This window comes from Vanellus vanellus (genome assembly GCF_965231255.1).
Source record: "Vanellus vanellus genome assembly, chromosome: 19".
In the NCBI taxonomy this organism is placed as follows: Eukaryota; Metazoa; Chordata; class Aves; order Charadriiformes; family Charadriidae; genus Vanellus; species Vanellus vanellus.
In genome coordinates, this window is record NC_138924.1 from 1,639,650 (window position 1) to 1,662,674 (window position 23,025).

The 23,025-nt window shown below is 49.3% G+C and overlaps 1 protein-coding gene across 1 annotated transcript in view; it reads right to left on the reverse strand.

Moving 5' to 3' along the window:
• GALNT17 (polypeptide N-acetylgalactosaminyltransferase 17) overlaps positions 1–23,025 on the reverse strand; it is a 225,474-nt gene that overhangs the window by 81,752 nt on the left and 120,697 nt on the right. Inside the window, exon 6 of the mRNA XM_082493169.1 lies at positions 1,279–1,396. Within this exon, the coding sequence (XP_082349295.1) occupies positions 1,279–1,396 (118 nt within the window). The remainder of the gene's footprint in view (positions 1–1,278; positions 1,397–23,025) is intronic.

Below are 23,025 nucleotides of genomic sequence, written 5' to 3' on the forward strand. Positions count from 1 at the left end.
TGTCCAAAAGGATGTTTATTAGATAGCCTTTTTAGAAAGTTCAGCATGTGAAAAAGAAGAGGACATATGCTCATCACTTGTCCCTGAGACATCCATCTTATTTTTCCAGTTAAGAAGCCAATCTTCTATGAAATCCCCCAAAAACCTAGCAAACAGGTTAAATTACTAATTTTGAGAAGATTAATGCCACAACGATATTATTAAAAAATCCCACAAACAAACAAATACGGATAGCCACGAGAGAAACGTGGTTTAGAGCGGGACCTCTCTAGACCAAAGCAGTGAGCTGCACGATGATGTGCAATAATTACTTCATATGGAGAAGAGCTATGCGGCATATTTAAAGCCTTTAATTTCTATTCCCTTGTTTAAGCGAGATTACTGCTCCCCGTAGCCAATAACAATAGATTTCTTAAGTTTCTTCTGATTTGCCAGCAAAGCAAATATCCTCTGGTAAATCTATGAGCTGAACAATGATTTTTCATTTTTACAACAGCACAGTCAATTCAATTTTCCAGTTATAAGTCTCAAGCCTCTCCCTATCAGCTTGTTAACGTACAAGCGCCGTACTCTAAAACGCGCCTGGAAGAATCTCCATAGACTTTGCCATCCCAAGTTGCTTCTGAACACTGCATTCGTTGCGTATGAATCACTTCACTGTATGTAAACACTCGAATCACTAAGCCACATCTAATATTGTACACAGTAATCAAGCGGATTGTCGCGGTGGGTTCTGGAACGACGAATATCTGCACGGATGCACTGAGGCAGCTCTAAAAACACAGCTATTAGTGTCTCTCTTTTAACAGCAGGTTTTGCCTGTTTGTGACCTGGTTTCATTTGCAGATGCTGAACGCCTGTAAAATATTTTCAGGCTTTGTGTCTTCTTGAGATACTCACCAGAGTCCCACCAGCCCCCCTAAGACCATTCGCAGGACAAAAACCGCACAGTATTTTTCATGGTATTTAAGACATTCGTAACTCGTAACAACGGTGTGACAACGTGACCAGGGCCTGTTTAACTGGCCATGCCATTTCATCCCAGTAGCTTTCTGCATCAGGTCAGACAGATAAGCATCCAAGAAAAAAACCTACACTCACCTCTAAAAGCAAGTCATTTTCCCCCCCTTAAACTTAAAAATTAAAATGCTATAAAACAGGTCAATGCTCAGCTCCCCTACAGCATTCTAACAACTGTTTATGTTAACTTGTTAAAGTGTCGCTTTGGGTTCCTTAAATACTGTTAGGCGCAATTTTTCTCGCACACGTGTCACTAACCTTGATGCCGAGCTCGATGTTCTCCCCTCCGTACACATCCATCCCGGGATCCAGAAGCCCAATCTCGCCAAAGAACTTTCTGTGCACAACGAACGAGCAACCGATCATCGCCGGCGTCCTGTACCAGAAGAAAACCAACAGAAATGCACAATTATTGACATTTTCTAATTTTTAATGGACCGAGGGTTAGTTTCTGCAAAGTTATCTCAGAGACTTGGCAGCAATGAGCGAGCTCTGTGCCTTTGAAGACATTACTTCACTACTGCAATGAAATTGTCCAAAATTTCAGTTCGTTTTGCTGTGTAGATTGGAGAAAGAGTTCTCCTGGGATTAAATGACTGAAAAGCCTTCAGGTGTTGGCTCTGTCACAAACATCTTGGTGTGGCTATGGGCAAGGGCACAAATTCTTGGGATTTCCATTCCCCATTCGTAAAGGAAATATAACAACGGTGTTTCCTTTCTCTTACTTCCTTCCAGCACATCCAGTAACAGAGGAAACTTCAGGACAGACACTGGTTTTTACAGCGCCTTTGTGAAACGAGGTTTCCGACTGCGATCTTTCTTACATATCACAAAGGAACTCTTATCAACTAGTGACAACGAGGTAAGTTGCAAATTTGAAAAGCATATTCTTTAAAAACTCAAGACAACTGCTTGCAGAAACATCTGCCGCGTCATCTGCCCAGTTCCACCGATATCGACGGGGCTCCGGGTTAGAGATCAAAGTGTCGCATTCATCCCGTGAACCCTCGTGCCCCGCGGCGACCAGCGCTGCCCGGCTCCACTTCTGCGAGAGCAGCCGAGCGCAGCGTCCGGTCACGGGAAATAATAGAGAAAAACGAGAGCGATACCACCAATACTGACATCAAGAGAATAGCAGAAAGATTGAGGAAAAGCTCAGTGTCGGGGGTTAATTTATAATAACTGTGCTATTTCAAGGACTTAATAGATGACTGTGTTTACTAACGACCCCGGCTGCCACGTGCGCGCGCACCGTCCCTCCCTCGTTACCGTAGAAAACACTGGACCTGATCTCCATCTGCTACAGCTTCCCCGAGATGAGGCTGCTGTTCCGAGTCACGCAGGCTGAGATCGCATTCGGGGATATTTTTTGAATGGTTAAACACTTGTGACCCTGTCCATAAAATTACGCTTTGCCACAGAGCACGGCACTGAACACAACCGTATCATTACGCTCTCGCTGCTTGGGGACACGCTAATCTGTTGCGGTTATGGTACGTGGAAAGCTCACCCCCTGGGATATTTTCTGTATTAAAAATATAAATATAAAAACCGTTCTCCCCTTTAACTTGCTTTCCTTTCTTTTTAATCCATGCTGCAAAGGAAAAAAAAAAAAAAAAACCAAAAACCAAAAAACAGGGATCCACTCAGAGGGATCAGCAGGAGGAGATGACGAATTTTACAGCTAAGCTGTGCCCAGGTTCTGCCAGACTCCGCTCGCCTGGGGGAGCTGTGGGACCCCCCTGCCCACCCTGGGCTCAAAGCTTCGAGCAGGGGCACGCTCCACCATGCAGGACGGGACGGCCGTCCCCTCCGCAGCTCCTGGCCTGAGCCCAGGGGACACTCGCCTTCTGCTGCCGGGGAGAGGTTCGCAGTGGGTAACACCAACGGTTAGCCCGCGGACCCGGAAACCTCGCACCTCTTAGAAACGTCCGTTCTTCCAAAGGGAACCTGGTGTTGAGGTCGAAATGGGCAATGGGATCGTGTGTCTTACCGGCAGCCCCAGAGTCCTGCCTCAAAGCACGCTTCACGGCTTGTCCATGCCATGGAGCACCTTCGAGGCTGAACTAAGCAGTTAGGGCCGGCAGGGGAGGAAGGCATCCTCGAATACAGAGAGACAGGTTACAGACAGCGAGGATCAGGCCCACGCTCAGCCGCTCCATCCACACCGCACAAACTGCCTGTAGCCGCCGGAGGAGCACCCGGCGCCCCCGGTGCCCCCCGGGCAGCCGCAGGGCTCAAGGACCCCCAAGGAACCTCACGGCTCGGCTCCGCCGACAGCCGCCCAAATCAATCTTTGGGAAACCCTCGAGCTCCTTGGATGACGAGTTCCAGCCACTTAAGTATTCTTATTTATAGGCATTTTAATACTTTTAATAGACTGGTAGAACAGCTGAATGCTGCTGCCATATTAAATTAGTTAGAGCCGGAATCCATCAGAGGATTTTTTCAATAGATTTCTTCCCTGACAGCCAGCTCGGCCTTCCTTCCTATAAGCGGTATAATGTTTCACGGTTTGCTGCCACTCTAGTACTTAAGATTTCAATTCTACTGCTTTATTTGTAGCAAGTTAACTGCCATTAGCAGAAACAATTCTTTCTGAAATGATAAGCACCTTGGAGATGCCAAATCTAATAGCTCCATTATCCTAGATTACCTCCTGGAATTAAATAGAAGGGTAAGTTGCTCAGGTTTTACATGGAGCACGAACAACCCAGTTCACCTCCTCTACTGGGAAGAGGTGTGGGGGAGCACAGGAACCTTTGACTTCTCCAGCCACAACCTGTTAGGTCTGTTAAAGGCACTCAAGAGAACAGCTAAAGCCGGAAAAAAAGTCCAGGTGAAACTTTCAGACATTATGAAACTGCATTTCTGATCCAATAACGTGGCTCACTGGGAACTCGCCGCCAGAGAAACGAGGTTTCCTGAACTGGAAGCCGCTCAACAGCCATGCATGGGAGCTGCAGCCTAAGAAAGCTTTTCTCATCGTTATTTTGCAACATGACTTCACTTTACAGACCACAGAGTCACCGATCCTTTCCAAAACCGCTCTCGGAAACAGCCTGACTGGGACCTTGTAACTTCACCTTCAAATTTTCCTCTTCCTCATTTCGCGGCGCATTCTGTTTTCAACCCGCGCTACCGTGAAGCATGCAAAGCAGCGCTCCCGAGCGCATCTGAGGTCCCTCAAGCAATACAAATTAAGTGCTACATTCTTCTTTGTAACAATGCCTCCATATTAAATAAATGAGGAATCAAGCGGCGCTCAACAATTTAAATAAAAACACCATTTGATTTTGTAGTAAATCCTTCCAAAAGGTGGACGTTTACAATAATAGATAGCCCATCCACAATGAAATAATGGCCCGCAGACAAAGAGCTGATAGAGCCTCTTGTTCCTCTGCCCCTTAATTAAAAGCATTAACACACTTTGTTTTTAAAAATCACACACAGCTCGGCTCAGCTAAATGCATTTTTATTTGTCCCGATAGCTATTCTTTCTTTAATGAGAAAGGAAAAGCAGAATTTGGCAGGAGAGGATGAACAGAGATGTTTAGCAGAATTACTGGGTTCGTATCCAGAAATCCACAGCGTTAGTTCCTCGCCACTATTTTGGTTGGATCCTCTACGCAATAAGTGACCAAAGGTCAAAAAGAGCAGCTTTGATGAAATCTCCTCAGCGTGAATCTCTAAATAAAGATGAAGAAGATCCAGGGAAAAACGTTTATCCTAGTCTATTAAGTTACTTTAATGGTCTTCCTCCTTTTAGTGCACAGTTATCATCTAATGATTAAAAAGTCTCAAGTAGATTGCTTCTTCAATTCAAGGAAATTAATTTCCCTACACAATTGGATTTTGCTTCCAATTTTATACTGAAGTGCAAGTTATAAAATATGTAGAAAAAAAGATATTAAAAAAATAATTAGCGGTCATAGCACTGAGCGCAAGAAGGCTGAGAACATACTTCAAGAACTGCTGGGGTGTCCAATTTCCATTAAACTGCTGTTGTTTTTAATAAACGTCAATCGTGGAGTCGCTCACCTTGGACAACACAATCCCAGTGCTTTAGGAGACACATCACCGCATTTAGTACGTTTGGGATGGCCCTTTACCTGCCCAGAAAGGTGTTATTTGTCCCTCTCCCAATCTTGCCATTCCTAATTAAACACACCAAATTCAAACACCTTATTTTCCATTTGGAGATTTCAGACTTGTCCAAAACAGATACAATATCCCACTTCTGCTGCCCGTCTGCACCGCCACGTTTCAGCCAGGGCTCACGGGTGGGAGCCTGCTGCGCAAGCCCATGGGACCTGATGAGATACAGCCACGGGTCCTGAAGGAACTGGCAGATGAAGTCGCTAAGGCACTAACTACCATATTTGAGAAGTCGTGGCTGTCTGGTGAAGTTCCTGCCGACTGGAAAAGAGGAAACATAACACCTGTTTTCAAAAAGGAAAACAAGGAAGACCCAGGGAACTACAGGCCAGTCAGTCTCACCTCTATGCCAGGCAAGATCATGGAGCAGATCCTCCTGGAAACTCTGCTGAGGCACATAGAATACAAGGAGGTGACTGGTGACAGCCAACATGGCTTCACCAAGGGCAAGTCATGCCTGAACAAATTTGGTGGCCTTCTACGAAGGGGTTACAGAGGCAGTGGACAAGGGAAGAGCAACTGATGTCATCTACTTGGACTTGTGCAAAGCATTTGACACTGTCCCACACCATATCCTGGTCTCTAAACTGGAGAGACACAGATTCAACAGATGGACCACTTGGAACTGGATGGACGGTCACACTCAAAGAGTTGTGGTCAACGGCTCGATGTCCCAGTGGAGACCAGTTAGAAGTGGTGTTCCTCAGGGGTCAGTACTGGGACCTGTAGTGTTCAACTTCTTTGTTGGTGACAAGGACAGTGGGATCGAGTGCACCCTCAGCAAGTTCGCCGATGACACCAACCTGTGTAGCAAAGTAGACACGCTGGAAGGGAGGGATGCCATCCAGAGGGACCTGGACAGGCTGCAGAGGTGGGCCCGTGCCAATCTCATGAAGTTCAACAAGGCCAAGTGCAAGGTCCTACATCCGGGTCAGGGCAATCCCAAGCCCAAATATAGGCTCAGCGGGGAATGGCTGGAGAGCAGCCCTGAGAAGTACCGGAGGGTGCAGATTGTCGAGAAGCTCAATATTAGCCGGCAGTGTGCGATCGCGGCCCAGAAGGCCAACCGTATCCTGGGCTGCATCAGAAGAAGTGTGGCCAGCAGGGCGAGGGAGGGGATTCTGTCCCTCTGCTCTGCTCTGGGGAGACCCCACCTGGAGTACTGCCTCCAGCTCTGGAGCCTCCAACATAGGAAAGACATAGACCTGTTGGAGCGGGGCCAGAGAAGCGCACAAAGACCACCTGCGGGCTGGAGCCCCACCGCTGGGAGGACAGGCTGGGAGAGTTGGGGGTGTTCAGCCTGGAGAAGAGAAGGCTCTGGGGAGACCTTAGAGCGGCCTTCCAGTACCTCAAGGGGGCCTACAAGAAAGCTGGGGAAGGACTTTTTATAAGGGCATGGAGTGATAGGACAAGAGGCAATGGCTTCAAACTGGAAGAGGGGAGATTTAGATGAGATATTAGGAAGAATTTCTTGGCTGTGAGGGTGCTGAGCCCCTGGCGCAGGTTGCCCCGAGAAGCTGTGGCTGCCCCATCCCTGGAGGTGTTCAAGGCCAGGATGGACGGGGCTTGGAGCAACCTGGGCTGGGGGGGGGGTGGCCCTGCCCAGGGCAGGGGGGTGGGACTGGATGGTCTTCAAAGGTCCGTTCCAACCTAAACCACTCTATGATTCTATGATAAATAATCCTTTAGCTTTAAGCAGTGGCTTATGAATTATTTCCCTGATGATACCAGCGTAAGGAAGAACACCATCTTTATTTTTACGAGAGACTCTATGATAAAACACTTGATTTTCTTTTGGCCATAGACGAAATTAAGGACCTGATTTGCAAACAGAGACAACTGTCAGTGCTGTCGCCTGGACAGTGCATCGGCACTAAGGATTGACCTCTCTGGTGGTCAGACAGGGTTAACTCAGACCCTGCCCACAGGCAGCAGAGCTCCATGGGTCAGAGACCGTGCAAAACCCTCTTCTCTGCTGGCAACAAGCTGTCTCCTTGGGGCACAGGGACCGCTCGGCCTCAACGAAGGGACTCCAGGCTGGAGCCCTCCCGCTCCAGCTGCCTTCCTGGCCAGTCCAGCCCACTGCAGACCACGCACTGGGCCCACTCTGACCACAGCAGGACGGCTCTGGGGTGGCGAAGGGGCAGCGTCTCCACTGAGCCATCCAAAGGCCACCCCGGGGCTGCCGCCATCCCTGGGCAACGTGCTGTTCTGACAGGGATCTGCAGTCAGTCCAACTGCACAGCCAGAGGGGAAACCTCTGATCCCTCAGGGTTTGGGGGGCAGAGAAATGGAAGAGAAGATGAAGCGAATGAATTAAAAATGAACTGGAAAACAAGAAGCCCATTTTTCAGTTGCACTTGGCTTAGTGACCACCCGCATCCTTGGGGCCTGCCCCGGCTCTCGGGGCCCTTGGTGGTGAGGCTGTTACAGGAGAGGTTCAGGCAGAGCCTGGAGCTGGAAGCGACCCCATTCCTCTGTGAAACAAGACTATGCCAAGGCAAGGCACGACAAGTCCCCGTGCAGGGGAAACGGTGGGCCAGGCAGACAGAACCAGCGACCCGAAGACAAACCCGGTCCTGCCCGGCCTGCTGGCCATCTTCATCAGCTCTCCCCCACCACTGTGCCTTGCCCCTCTTCCCCTGTCCTCACAGAGGGTTTGGCCACATCCAGGAGGCACCAGCGAGAACGAGGATGAGGATGCAGATGAGGCAGCACCCTCCTGCCTGGCACCGACCCTTGCAGCTCTCCTTCCCATGAGCTCCTCAGCTGCGAGGGCAAATGCCTTATTCAACACATTCATCAACAACCTGGATGAGGGGATGGAGTGTACCCTCAGCCAGTTTGCTGATGACACAAAACTGGGAGGGGTGGCTGACACACGAGAAGGCTGTGCCACCATTCAGCGTGACCTGGACATGCTGGAGAGTTGGGTGGAGAGGAACCTAATGAAGTTCAACAAGGGCAAGTGTAGGGTCCTGCACCTGGGGAGGAGTAACCCCATGCACCAGTACAGATTGGGGGTTGACCTGCTGGAAAACAGCTCTGCAGAGAAGGTCCTGGGAGTCCTGGTGGACAACACGTTAACCACAAGGCAGCAATGTGCCCTGGTGGCCAAGAAAGCCAATGATGTCCCGGGGTGCATTAAAAAGAGCGTAGCCAGCAGGTTGAGGGAGGTCATCCTCCCCCTCTACTCTGCCCTTGCGAGGTCACATCTGGAGCGCTGTGTCCAGTTCTGGGCTCCCCGGGTCAAGAAGGACAGGGAACTGCTGGAGATTGTCCCGTGGAGGCTACAAAGACAATCAAAGGACTGGAGCATTTCTCTGTTATGAGGGAACTGGTGTGATTCAACCTGGAGAAGAGCAGGCTGAGAGGGGATCTCAGCAATGCTGATCAATATCTAAAGGGAGGGTGGCAAGAGGATGGGGCCAGACTCTTTCCTGTGGTGCCCAGCGACAGGACAAGGGGCCACGGGCACAAACTGGAACACGGGAAATTCCATCCCAACATGAGAAAAAAGGTCTTTCCTTTGAGGGTGGCAGAGCACTGGCACAGGCTGCCCAGAGAGGTGTGGAGTCTCCTTCTCTGGAGACATTCCCAACCCGCCTGGACGCCATCCTGTGCAACCTGCTCTGGGTGCCCCTGCTCTGGCAGGGGGTGGGACTGGATGATCTCTGAAGGTCCCTTCCAACCCCCACCATTCTGTGACTCCGTGAAACGCAGGGTGTTCCTGTCTCACCCCTCAGCCCCGTCCCAGCGTCTTCCTAAAGCCACCATGCAGGGCAGACACGGCCTGGGTGCGTGTTACAGAGCGGTATTTGCTTTAAAAGCAAACTTCAGATCATTAATTTAAGAAGTTTGCAGTTAGTGGAAGAGAGTCCGAGCGCCAGGGCAGCGGTGGGAAGCGGCTAACAGCAGCGCGCGAGGGCAAGATGCCGATCGCAGAAGCCTGAAAACTAATGTCACACCCGAAGCGCATCTCCAAAGGAGAAATAAATATTGCTTCTGCCTCCTACGGCGGGACATCTACATGCAGATGCGGAGTCAGGCAGGAGCCACGCTCTCAGCTTCCCTTCACTGCCTGCGTAATGGCTTGGGCAGATGAAAGCTGGATGTCTTTCACAAGAATGTAATAAAATTTCTACAAAGGAACGGCATTTTAGCCCACAGCAGCGTACCTTGCTTAATATCATCCCCAGGATGGCATCTGCAATAGTTGTTTCTTGAATAATTTTAGCTTCCCTGCCCCAGTGACCTTGGCTAATTGTCTGTTTCAAATGGGTTTATTTTCCCGCTGTTGCTAAGTACTACAGAATCTGCGAAACAAATTAAAAATAAGAGATACCGCATAAAAGAGATGCTAGATTGAATGCCTTTTCTGCATTTACTGGAGATTAATACGACTCGAACTTTTAATGGCAAAGAAGCTGTGAAAACTACGTATTTTTTAAAATACCTATTAGTCTACCCATGTCCGTGACCTTGCTCGAGATAGATTTGACTTTGTCGCTGTTGTGCGCCTGCTCCCATTTCCATGTCGAGCAGCGGCTCGCTCTGGGACCTCCTCAGGCAAAGCATTTAACTTCTTTGTACCCCCGTTTCCTCATCTGTCAGATGAGTATAATACCTAAACGCTCTTGAGAAAAAGCTTTTATAAAATCACTTCAGTGACTTCCACATTGGAGCTGCTGCATTAACTACCAATACCGTTACGCACGCCAGACCCCCCCCCAGTATAAGTCATCTATGGAGAGAGAAGCGCTGGTAGTTAATAACCTTATAAGCGAGGAACGGCGCATCCCGTTTGCTGTTTCTAGCCTTGCTTTAAGCCACCAGTGGCACGGAAAGCCACGTGCACGTCCTTATGGTGCCCGCGGTGTGCTAAGACACACTGTGCGAGTCTACAGCAGGTTTCTATTCCCACGTCCAAGCCTCAGGGCTATAACTCAACCCCAAAATTTCCCCTCCGGGGTAAAAACCACTGCCGAGGCCATTCCCGAAAAGCATTTTCCTTCCTTGTATATTCTAGAAAACCCAAGGATGTGCCAGCACTAAAAATCACCGGATGCCTGAGCGCCCACCTCCACGCTCCTGGTTCTTCAGCACTTTCTGCAGGAGCTTTCCTACAGATGCGTGCTGCTAACGGCTCTCAAAATGCTCACGTGCAGGTAGTAGCTGTCCCCAACTCCACCTATTTAGTCAGCTGAAGTAAAACTCCAGCCCCAAAGATCTCCAGTACACGGATCATGGCTGAGCCCATTTCCGCAGCAGAAGACACTTAGGCCACGTGCCGACTGCCCAACCATCTCCCACGGCCATCTTTGTTGGGACCTCAGCAAAGGACGCCAACCTCGAGAAACCCTTCCAGCCCAACAGCCCCAAGATGGGAACAAGTCTTGCTCAGGGTCAAGAGGACTTGCGGAAGGCCTTTTGGGCTGTTCTCCGTCCTCAGCCCGAGCGCCGACAATAGTGCAAGGAGTAACTCGGACGGTCCCGGTCCTCTCTCCCCGCGCTGACGGGGGAGCAGCGCTGCATCACGGTGTTCCAGGTGTGCAGCTTTGAGACCCGGAGCACAAGCCCTGAAGAAGTCACCTTGGAGAAAGCAAATTCGGTGATTACCCTTCAAATGGGACTCGGTCTCTGCTCAGGAATGGTTTTGAGGAAATAGTTGCAATTACAGGATTCTCCCTTGGGACGGCCTTAAAAGACGGCTCTTCGTTTTCGCTGATTTAATGGCAGTTGCAGAGCTATTCCTGGAGGCGGTGCAGAGCCAGGCTCTCGGGGGACACCCAGTCTTCCACACGTGGTCTGAACCCTTCGTCCCGCCGCGCTGGGCCCAGGTGCCTCCCCGGGGCACGGGGGAAGAGGCTCCTTCCCGCAGGCCGCTGGAGCAGGACGGCACATTCGCATACACCGGTGCGCCGGGGGCCGACCCCTAACGGCACCCCATTTATTCACAAAGGCAGAATTGGGAGAAAGAGTAGTGATCACTCATAGTGATTTATTAGGGACAGTCCTGGAGGAGAGGCAACGCAGAGTGTCAGATTTGGAGGCTGAGATAAAACAGAGCGTGATTTTCACATATGCACCGGCTCATACTGGAAGCCACAGAAAAACGCGTAAAAAGAGAGCAAGAAAAATACTTTCCCTGTGTGGAAAACCATTGCACTTCAAGACAGAACACACCGGGGAGCACAAGTTCGCATGGATGAAGGGTCGGAAAGGCACAGTATTTAGTTAACCTGGTTTTACTTTTCCTATACGACCGCTCCCCTAAAGGTCTTCCACTCAAAGCAGATCTGGAAATTGCCGTTACATTTTGCTCGCACAGGAATCATCCAGCCGGAGCACATCTCGTAATCAAACCCAGGAGCTAAGCCACAAAGCCTTGGCTCCGCGAGGAAAATAGATGTTTTCTTACATCTCATTAGTTAAAACACGTTAACCAACATGAGATAAAACTGTAGCAAAACAAAGCCGTTTGCAATTTTCATCTGAGGCAGGAGGTGAGAGTAAATCAGAGTCTCTTCCCCACGCTGTGTATCACCGCAGGGGCACAGGAGAGCTGCTGTTCCGGAACACGGGGCAGGTAAGGAGAGCGCATACCTTTAAAGATTAATCAACAGAAGGTCACGGTCTCTTCCTCCTATCGACTATCAGTCGCCTCTTCAGCGCAAGTGGCAAGTGCGCTCCTGAACAGCTTATTCAGGGCTTTTCGATCCCACGCAAACTTTTCACTAAAAGGGTAATGTTTGTCTATGCAAATCAGACCTATTTATTCCACGGTAGAGATGCAGAATTCCCCAGGGCAACGTCAGGGACTGGCTTCAAAGTTTCACCAGAAGTAGTTTAAAACCTCATTTCTGCTAATTGGCAGCGACTGAAATCCACCTCGTTGGGCAGCTCTGAGCAGAACGGGAAGCGCCTTCACCGGTGCTCCTCGATACTGGGATTTAACACAGGCAGCCAACGCCTGTAAACCATTTCCCGGTTCCTCAAGAAGACAACATTTTTATGTAGTCCTGGATTTAAGGATTTGTATTTGCACCACTTCCAAAATCCCAGGGACAGGAGAGCAGGAGAACACTAGGATTTCACCCCTATGAAGGTTTCTCGCACTTTATTTCCTCTAACATGTGATCCTTTGGCACTTCCAATCTCTGACATAACAAAATGCTCAATGCAGGAAAAGGGAAAGAAAAAAAAAAAAAAAACACCAACCAAAACCGACCAAACGTTTCTCCTTAGAAATACCGAGATGGAGACCAGCATTTGGGCGTCAACAACTACACGGGCTCATCCAATCCGGTATCTAATCCTAATCCCACTGGTTTTCAAATGGGAGCATCTCATTCCTGATGGACAAAGTCAATATCAAAGATGGAAAACCTTCAGTGGGCTCACTTTGGTCCCAGCTCTGGGTCTCTGCCGTCCCGCTCGCTGCAGCCCCCATCCCGGCGGGTTCGGCTCCGCCGCGCTGCTCGCCGTCGCCGAAGGGACGGTCCCAACGGCTTCCGCAGGCGTTGCTTCATCGGGAATACGGCCCTCTGCTTGCCATCAGTAATAAATGCAACATAACTGTAACTTCATCTCCTTCCACTGTCGCTAGACTGCTAATTAAATGATAATTACTTTTAGATGTAATATGTATAACTAACGGGCACTTAACAGGAACATGTTATTTACTTTTCTTTTTTTAACGTGAATATATTTTTTTCTCAAGGGCAGCAAAGCTGCTGACGTTCAGTCGTGTTCTTCCTCTCCACCCAGCATAAAAATCACAGCGAACAAATTTCACAGGTAAACAAATTTCTCCTCTCTCCCTCAGACACAACTCTCAGCCCAACGCAGCAGCAAGCCGTGCCCCAGTTAAAGCACCGAGCTGGAGCTGAAGGATCCTTCGCTCTGGTCTGAGCTGCCAAAGACCCCTCAGTACCCAAAAATGGGGCTTGGGCAGCGTGTTGTGTCCTACAACGGGAAAATCGGTGTCCCCATTTAATTTGCTGGGCTCCCAGGTCTTAGCGAGCGCTCCCCAGGGCTCAGCTCTCAGCTTCTCCTTACCTGGAGAGGAACGAGCTCAGTGCAGAACCACAAGTGCTTTCTGCCAAAGACCCCAGGTGGAGGCGGCGGTGCCATCACCCCATCTGTCACACAAAGCACACGGCTGCGCTTGTACACATCTAAACGGACCAGTCCGAGCAGAGGGGCGCGGAAGGCAAATACGGCACGGCGGCTGGGTCCCATCCCAACCCCACGGCTCCTTTTCGCTCATCTTGGATGAAGATACGTGACGTGGCAAGGAAGACATTCACCATGAATTGCACAAACCCCAAAAGCATTTCTCCAATGCAGCGCTTACACCAAAATACTCCTCCAGCTTCTAAACTTGCTTCACATGACTATCAAACCCAAAATGAAAAAACTGCGAATGATATTTAGAATCACAGAACCACAGAATTGCCTAGGTTGGAAGAGACCCTTGGGATCATCGAGTCCAACCACCTACCCTACTCTACAGAGTTCTCCCCTACACCATATCCCCCAACACCACATCTAAACATCTCTTAAACACATCCAGGGATGGTGACTCAACCACCTCCCTGGGCAGTCTATTCCAATGCCCGACCACTCTTGCTGTGAAAGATTCTTTCCTGATGTTCAGTCTAAATGTGCCCTGTTGGAGCTTGAAGCCATTCCCTCTTGTTCTGTCAAGGTGGTGATAGATAATATGAAGCTGGGCTCTGAGGGCCATGCGCGTGAGCATCACTCTAGAACAAACCTGCTCTGTTTTGCGGCTGAAATGTCATTTTGATTCTCTGGACGCTCCAGCCAAACCCCAGAAATCAAGAGAGAAACCTCTTTTGGTGAATCATTGCCTTTTAGAAAGGTGCCGCAAGCCGAAATCACCCATCTGGGGGCAAACACACAAATGAAAGTGTTAAGAAGTAATTCCCCTGACAGGTAGGAACAGAGCGCGAGTCCCCGTCAGCTCGGCTGGCCCCTATGAAACAACAGGAATAAAAGAGCAGCGAAAGATGAATGCCATCGTTACGCCTAGCCCTGCTCGTGAATGCAGGCGCACGGCACCTCTTCCACGAGAGGGTTATTTTGCACAAAATACAAACCTACAGCGTAACCACAACTCACCGACCGGTCCCAGTTTCCCTCGAACACTCCGAAATACTTCCTAGACCTAAATTCCTCCTAAACATGAAATGCAAGGCACTATCAGGAATAGGCGTTGGGTGACGACCAAGTTCCTCGTTATTAGTTTTGCACAGAGCCGTGTTGCTTCCCGATGCATCGCTGCAACGGGCGTTGAAGATAAAGATTCAGGAGACTGAAGTTACTGGGAATTTCAGAGATATTTCTGCAGACAGAATTTAGGCAAAGGCGGTTACGCTCACCATAGGCTGATACTAAGAATAGGGATGTGAGTAATGGTTATTGACAGACAGAGCAGTTTCACTTTGTGGGTAAATGAGAGTGCACCGAAATAGCCCTGTAAGCACCTCAAAGAAGCCGAGTAATGCATTTATTTTGACAACTACTTGATACGAGCCTATTCCTAGGGAGGGAGGCTCTCAGGTTTATCTTACCCTTCGCGCATCCATAGCGCAGAAGCACAATTCCTGAGAAATATAACAGATACATTCTCTGCCTCCAGCATTTAATAGTAAATGTCATTCTCATTTCTCGGGGTTCGGAGTTTATTTTATTTTAAACACTGAGCGAAGCAGATAGAAAAGAAAAATGAATATGGGAAGAACTGTATCGAAATGTAAACGCAAATTTGGTAAAGCTGATTGCCAGGTAAGGAAACTCAGAGGTGGAGAGGCTGTTTTGGATTCACCTCCATCTGGATTAGAGCAGCTCTACCCAACCGCAAATCAGATGTTCCAATATTTGCAAAGAGATTTAACCAAACTGCCCGTTTAAGGGTCAGACAACTTAGGGCTTCAAAAGCTACTTCTGAAAAGCCGAACTCACATCCCATCCCAGGTACATTTATCATACCAAGAGAACTATGAAAATTTTAAGGCTCTGTGCGTTTCCTCCTGTAGATGTCCACAGGTTGGGGACCACGACTTTGATGCAAGAGCTCTTGGAAATGGTGGTGTGAAGCAACGCTGATCACGGCGCAAGCAACGAAATTGTTGTAGATGATCTACTGACTTCAAGTCGGTACAAAGCTCAAAGCCTGAGCGCAACAGCCTAGCCTGTGACCAACTTCTGCTGGAATGGGGCACACTCAACGTGAACCCACTCAGAGTTAGTCTGCTGGGGGTTTTATATGTGCTGGTTTGGGTTTTTTTTGGTTGGGTTTGGGTTTTGTTGTTTGTTTCTTTGTTGTGGTGGTGGGTTTTTTTTTTTTTCTTTAAAAACCCCACCAAATGTATTGATTTTCTAAATGGAGAACTTGGATTCAAGGTCCTCTTCAAGTCACCAGCAAAACCTCTCAGCGAGCTCCTTGGCAGCAAGGGTTCACCTTCAATGTTTAGGAAAAAAGAAAAAGGTGTTTGAATTACAGGTTGCTTACGTAAGCAAGCACTGTACATTATCGGCCAGCCTGCCCTCTCCGGCGCCTGATAATTAGACGACGGCACAAGTTGGGATGAATGGGCTTAGCCATGTGCAAAGGCAGCATCAGCCCAAGGAGAACTGGACCTGAGGAAGAGCCAGGATTTCACCTATATGCTTGCTATGATGGGAGCTCATTGGAAGTCAGCATCCTCGGGGAGCAAAGGGAATGGAGAAAATAGGTCCTTTCCATCCCCTACCAATAGTCATCCCAAGGAATACAACGTCATTCACACAGTCAAACTGGAGAAGGCAGCACGAACGTTCATTTAGCCGCATTTGCAGGTGCCTTCTTGCAATTCACAGCCAATTTGGCAACAAGGTTCCCCGGACAGAAAAGGAGAAGGTGGGGGGATGGCTGGTTCCCCACACCCCGGCCTTGGCGCGGGCACGGGCTCCTCTCCGGGAGGTGATGGGCACTGCCCCTCAGCCCCGCGGCACGGTGCAGGTTGGGCGGAGGGGGATTTGAAATCGTTGGGTCTTTCAGCTCCGCAATACGGTTTCGTAGCTCGACGCATACAAACGCCGCCGGGAGCAGAGAGGGAACTGCCTCCGCTTTCCAGAGAAAGGTGACATTTTGACACAGGGAATCCCAAGCGCTTTGCCATCCTCCTTTTGCTAACAAAGCGTTTGGCCCTCGCCATAACCCGCTTGTGGCCAAAACGCTGACTCTTTTCTTTGCGTTTTGCCTGGAAGTTAAGCAGCGCCAAGATGCCTCGGGGGAAAGGATCCGCAGTTTGTCCTGTCAGACCTCCAACACCTCCAGCACCACTCCAGATCTCCTTCGCGCGGATCAACGCTTGGTGATCGAATCCACAGTCTGGAAAAAACTGGAGGGAGTGGATGTCAGCATCCGAACTCCTAGAAAATAAGTCGGATTAGCGGGGAAACCTTTACCAGTGGATCGCCGACGGAGTCCCGCAAATCTGAAGGCTGTTGAACCAAACCAAGAGCTGCAATGAGTTCATCCCGTAAGGACACGCTCCCATACCACCTAATCCAAACTGCTTTCTGATCCTTGGACAAACGAGCATTAATTGAAATTGCGTTTTTAAGTGCCTTTGCAGAGGCTTCTTGCTCGTGCAAAATTAACAGTGGGAAGGAAAGAGAGAAAAAACCATAGGCACGTGCTAGGAATCACTGCCAGCTTTACTGTGTGGAATAACAATTATGCCCTCTCCTTCTGCAAAGCACCACGTGCCGAAAGAGCCAAAAGCACTTTCCCTCCGCTTTTGCCTTTAATCAGAAAAAAAAACTGTGTTGATTTTAACAACCACAGAAGAGCCAAGGAGGCAAGGAAAGTTTTAAGCTCTGCGTTGCCAGAGCCGGGCGCAGAAGGCGGCTGCTTTTTAACAGCACGCTGCGACGTTAAGGAGTCAATCAGAAACGGGGAGTCAACAGCAAAACCAAACTCTTCTGACGCCGTGGGGTAAACCTGTACATAACCTCCAGAGGACAAGTGCTGTAATGAAAAGGTTCCCAATCCGCACGTGAAACGCACTTGAACGCTTCAGCATTAATGCTACACTGACGAACCTCTTTATTGAGGTCCCACTTTACCATCCCTGCTTTAATTGAGAGGCGAGAATCTGACATTTTAAAAGTTGAGAGATAAATTGTGGATGGCATGCTTTCACTGAAGAATTTACTCTGAATCAAGAAAACCATTTAAATCCATAGTGACGGCTTGTGATACGTTTTGGAGATTCCCGACTAGCAATTTTCAAAAAGTACAAGAATGCTGTCGTGCAAAACACTGTAGAGCATTCACGTTTTTAGGAATTGCTGCTTTACGCCTCTCTATGTGTAGCGTTAACAGGGGAAGTAGGGCACGGCAAAAGCCACCATGGAAACAAGCTGTCCTGCTGGCAGCCAGTTTAAAGAGCGTCTCCCAAATTGGAGAAAAACCAAAACAAACCAAAACTTTGCGCTCGGAAATATCTAGCCACTAGCACTTAGGAATACCGGTTGGCAAATTTTGGTCTTAATCATCCAAACAGTACCGACTTCAATAATATGTTTTCAAGTAAAAGATGACCTCATTATATTATCATCATATATCAGACAAAACTGCTCCCATCCACCTGAAGGTTTGCGAAATTCCCCCCATCCCCCAATGGTTTTTAGGAGCAAAGGCAAACCCAAACCCACAGCTCCACTTACACAAACCTCCCAACCGTATCGCGAGATTCCAGCCCTAAATCTGGAGCAGGCGAGAGCTTCCTTGGTAACCCGGGTCATAAGGAAAAAAAAAAAAAAAAAGGAAAAGGGGGGAAGAAAGTGCAGAAGTACAGAAAGAGGAACTATAATAAGGAAAAAAAAAAAAAAAGGAAAGAAACTGCAGAAAGAGGAACTATGACAGCAGAGCACGTGCTGATGGAGAGACGCAATGGTGCCAGGTCCGAGCTGCCCATGAAGAGCCAAATCAAAGCCGTTTATGGAAGGATGATCTCGGTTCTTAGGTACGGTTAAAGCCAAAAGCCCATTTCCCTCTCCCCTTGGCTCCTTCTCTGTACTTTAAAATACAATGAGCAAAAAATAAGCAGATGGCTGGTGCCGTTCTGTGACTGTCGCAACCTTTGCCTTAATTACCGCTCTGCATGAAAATCGTATCCGCATCCAGCGGACACAACGGTTCTGCCCTTAAGCAGCTGCGGGAGCTCGTGCCAGCGGCCTTTTGTCACTGGGGCCCTTTGATCTGGAGCTATTCTCCAGCTGTGAAGAGTTGTGGGGCAGAGAGAAGACTTCCAGTGATCTCAGGGGGAAAAAACCCAAATTGCCTCCCAAAAAGTCAAACTGCCAAAGCGGGGGCACGTCGCTCGGTGCAAGCAGCTGTGTTTCCATCTCTGCCCTGTCTCTCCCGGGTGCTTTGCTGGAATCGGGGAGCGGCGGATGGGGAAACGCTTCCCGCGCATTCACAGAAGTTTCCCAACAACTTTTTTTTATACTACTATTTTAGCAAAAAAGCTCTTCTGGCCAACGTATTAAATGAAAAACTCCTCCTCGCTGCCCACAGCAAATTAGCCCCATCATATATGCACACTTGTGCAGAAGGAGATCACAGGCAAACCCGGGATTTGACTCCACATCTCTCCTTCCAGAACTGAATGAAAAATTCAGCTCAATTTAAACACGACGACTGTTGCTTTTTTTTTTTTTTTTTTTGCCTTTCTGAGTGCCCCAGTGTCCCCGGAGTTGCTTTAGAGCCACACGGAGAATCAGATGCGAGAGCCAAAACTCTGCAGTATTAGCCTGGGACTTAGAGCATCTGTGTGGTTGGTTTTTTCTCCCCATTAATTTAATTTGACAGAAAAGAGCAGGAAGGCTTCTGGCTCCCGTGTGGGCAAAGTGGATAAACAGCAGGAATTTTAAGGGAAGCTGAAACTAAACAGAAAGGAAAGAGGCTAGTGCCCTGGCTAACAGCCTTTTGTGCTTCCTCTCCCCCCCTCCCATTCTCCGTGCCCTGCATGTAATAATGAGACCATTTTCATGATTACCACTTGCCTTTTTCAACCTATCCTTCGCGTTTGATTTAGGCCACTTCGATCGGAAAAATAACACACAGCACTCTCCAAGGAAAGATCACCTCCCGGGATGGATCCCATGATGGAGGTGCCCCCACCGCCGCCCGACCGCCCCCCAAATCCACCGCATCTGGGCGCAAGAGCAGCAAATCCTAACCCTGCTGCTTCAGAAAAATCTGCGAGCGAGGCACGGAATCATAGAATCGCTGAGGTTGGAAGGGACCTCCAAGATCATCAAGTCCAACCGTCAACCTAACCTGATAAAAACGACTTCTAAACCACGTCCCCCAGTACCACATCTACCCTTCTTTTTAACCACCTCCAGGGATGGCGAATCCACCCCCTCCCTGCGCAGCCCGTTCCAATGTCTGATAACCCTTTCAGTGAAAAAAAATGTTTCCTAATATCCAATCTAAACCTCGCCTGGCATAACTTGAACCCGTTTCATTCCTTAATGGGAAAACATTTGCGTGGCTCTGTAGACAGAACTGCCCGAATTTAGCATCACAACTATTTTTTTTTTTTTTTTGCAAAGGAGATCTTGACGCCTTGTTTGGTTTTATTATTTTCCTGAAGAGGTTCCAGCGTGGGCAGCTGCGCTCTGCCAGCCGCAGCCGGCACCGCACGAAGCCGCGCAGCCGGTTCGCCGCACAGTAAGACACGGTTAAGCAACGGCTGCTGACACCGGCCGAGTGACACCCTGCGGAGCAGCACCGGAGTTCCATCCGAACCCGAACGCCTCTGACCTCTCAAGCAGCATACGCGAGCGCAACGTCTTCCAAGCCACAACGCTCCTTTTCTTTCCCTACAGACGTCTCCGCCAAGCTGAAACGCAGCCAGACTCGAAGGAGGCTTGAGGTCTAACCTCAGACCCGGTTTGGAAGCTCACCACCTCCAAGCGGGGAAGGAAAAAGGTGACTTTGCTGCCTGAAACAGTGCGTGGGTGTCGTAACTTGGCTCTACGCAAACGGAAAGAGGCAAGTCAAGCTTTTCCTTCTGCAAAGCACATCCCACAGCAGAGCTCCTGCAACAATATCTAACACCAGGGCTAAATCTCACCCCCTCCCTCCTCAATAAATGGGAAATCTTGGCTCGAGAGGAGAAGGAATTTCGCAATCAGCTTCGGTAGGGGAAAGGGCTTTAGCCATGATCTTCAGGGCTTTGGCAGAGGAGTTCGGTACAAACGCTAAGCCCTCTGCGTCCGCCCCACCTCTTCCAGCGACGGCAGGTTTTAATTAAAGCAGAAACACACGACGCTAATTCATGTTCTCAGTCGCCCAACCCCAGCAAACATCCAGCACAACCCACTGAACCACTCCGGATTGAGCCCAGTGGGAGCGAGATCAGAGTGTGGCCAATCAGCTATATAAGGAACACACTAATTAAACACCAGCTGCTTCACAATTTTCTATAGTTTTATCAGCCACCCACTCTGACAATATAAACAACCAACAAGACACTGCTATGAGAGATGGTCTACGGCTATCAGAGCATGACGGCTCATGAGAAAAAAACGATACAAATCTCCTCTTCGTAGGGGACTAACCGCCCTGAGGGTCAAAGAGAGACCCCAAATGTCTGTGGTTATACTCTGGTGGCGTTAGGAGAAGGCAGGACCCAGAGGTATACCACAACCCCCTCAATCAGCTGTTTATCAAGACAGTTTGGTTTAATTTTCCCCACTGCAGTACAACCGCTGCGACCGTAACCGCTCGGCTGTCGCTGTCTCTGCGCTACCTCTCCGCCTCCCATCACCTCGTAGCAAACACCTACGTGAAGTCACCGGCAAAAGGTGAGTACCAGGTGGACTTCACAGACGGAGATGGGCAACCATTTTCACAAAACAAGATTTTAATGCAAAAAAATATATTTAGTTCAACCAAAAGACCCAAGTTCTTTACCGTTTCCACTGAAGGCGGCCAGCCACAGCCTCCTTCGTTATCTTCTCAGACTCGAAAACTTTGATTTTAGATTAGTTTACCCTCCCCCCCCCCCCAAATCCCAAAGTGACATTGACCGCCTGGTTTTCATTCAGCCGCGTTCACGTAAAGAAACGGGCAGGTCCTTCACAGCACGTAATGATGGAAACGGAAATCTCTGACAAACAAAAGTCACCGAGAACTTCACACCAGGCTTGGAAAATGATGCAGACTTCAAAAATCGCTCTCTCCTGAGCTGCCAGCAGCAGTCACCCTGCCCACAGCGACCTATGCGGGCAGGGAAAGCTAAACTGCACTTTCCCAAAGCAGGGAAACCTGGCCCCGGGGTTCCTGCGTCACCTACATCAGGAGCTGCCTGCTCGGGGGCTCTCTCACGAGCGCCACGTAACGGCTTAGCGCGAATTAAAAAGAAAGGGAGGTTGGAGGGGAACTGCCTTTGGGTTTGGGTTATTTCCTCCCTCCCCCCCTCAACGCAGAGAATAATTCACTGCGGGAATGACCTACGCAGAGGCAGCCGGGGTTCCGCGCCCCTGGCCATCTTCGCCGAGACATCATTTTAAAAGGACCGAGGAGGGCTTGACGCGCCAACCAGCCCGCTGTCGGTGGAGCTCAGAGGACGGGGACTTCAAGCCGTCCTCCCACGAGCGATCCAGGGGCTGGTCCTCGGCTTTACACGTGCCCCGACAGCGCCCGACCCACTCGCGCCCGCTCAGGCCAGCACGGGGACAGGGGTGTCACACAGGCTGCTCCAGGGGACGAGGCAAAGAGGCAGCTAACCCCCCCCAAAGCCCACCCTCAGACCCGCACTAAGAGGCTTCCGATAAAACGGATCATGAAGCAAAGCTTCCAGCTAAGCTTAAAGTATCTGCCTTTTTTAAAGGATCTTCATATTCTGCGCCGATGCGTACTTACCGCCACGCAAACGCTAGTTTGCAAAACAACCTAGAGACATCCAATTTCATTTTTCAAATAAGATATTTTCATTTATCCAAACACGGAACGCACTTCAATACAGTACTTCGGAAAAATAAAACTAGCGGTATAACAGTTCCTTCCATCAAACAAAGGGGATAAGAAAGAGAACATCGTTTAGAATACCTTTATTAGTAAAATTTGTATAGGATACATCTAAAGGCTTCAGACGGCAAGAACGGCACTTGTGCTTTCAGAAAACAACACGAGTGCACTCCCTTTGCTCCACTCTTCAGCGCCTGCACTGCATCTCCCGTGCCCAGGAAAGGGATTTACAGTCACCCGGAATTTTTTATGGAACGGGAGAACTGGCGGCAAATTCCACCGCCGCAGTTCTGCGCTCCCAAGCAACAAAGAAAAGAAGGCAGAAATAGCAGGTCAAGTGCAATACTGGGAAGCGAACCGGAAGATTGAAAGGTTCAGTAGGGAATAGTTTACCTGATTATTTCTTACCGAGAAGATGCTAGAAGGCAGGAACGTACCGCAAGGGATTGCAAAAAGAAAAGGTTACTGGAAATATAAGGGATGCTGGGAACGCGCTGCCACAGGGCACAGGGAAAAGCTGAATATTCGGGATTTCTGGAGGGCAGGTCCAGCGGCACGTTTTCGGTGCCGGGGTCCAGGCACAAAATGGATGCTGAGTCCGGCGTCGCTCGTAGCACAGGGCAGGAGGAAAACGAGCAGCCTGGGCTTGCCTTACTCCTGCTTTTCACGGGTACCCCGTCACCCGCTCGCAGAGGCGGGACACTAAGCTGCGTGGTGTTTTCATTACATTTAATATGATTATTCTCGTAAAGCTTCATGATTTAGGCAACTAATTTCCTGATCTA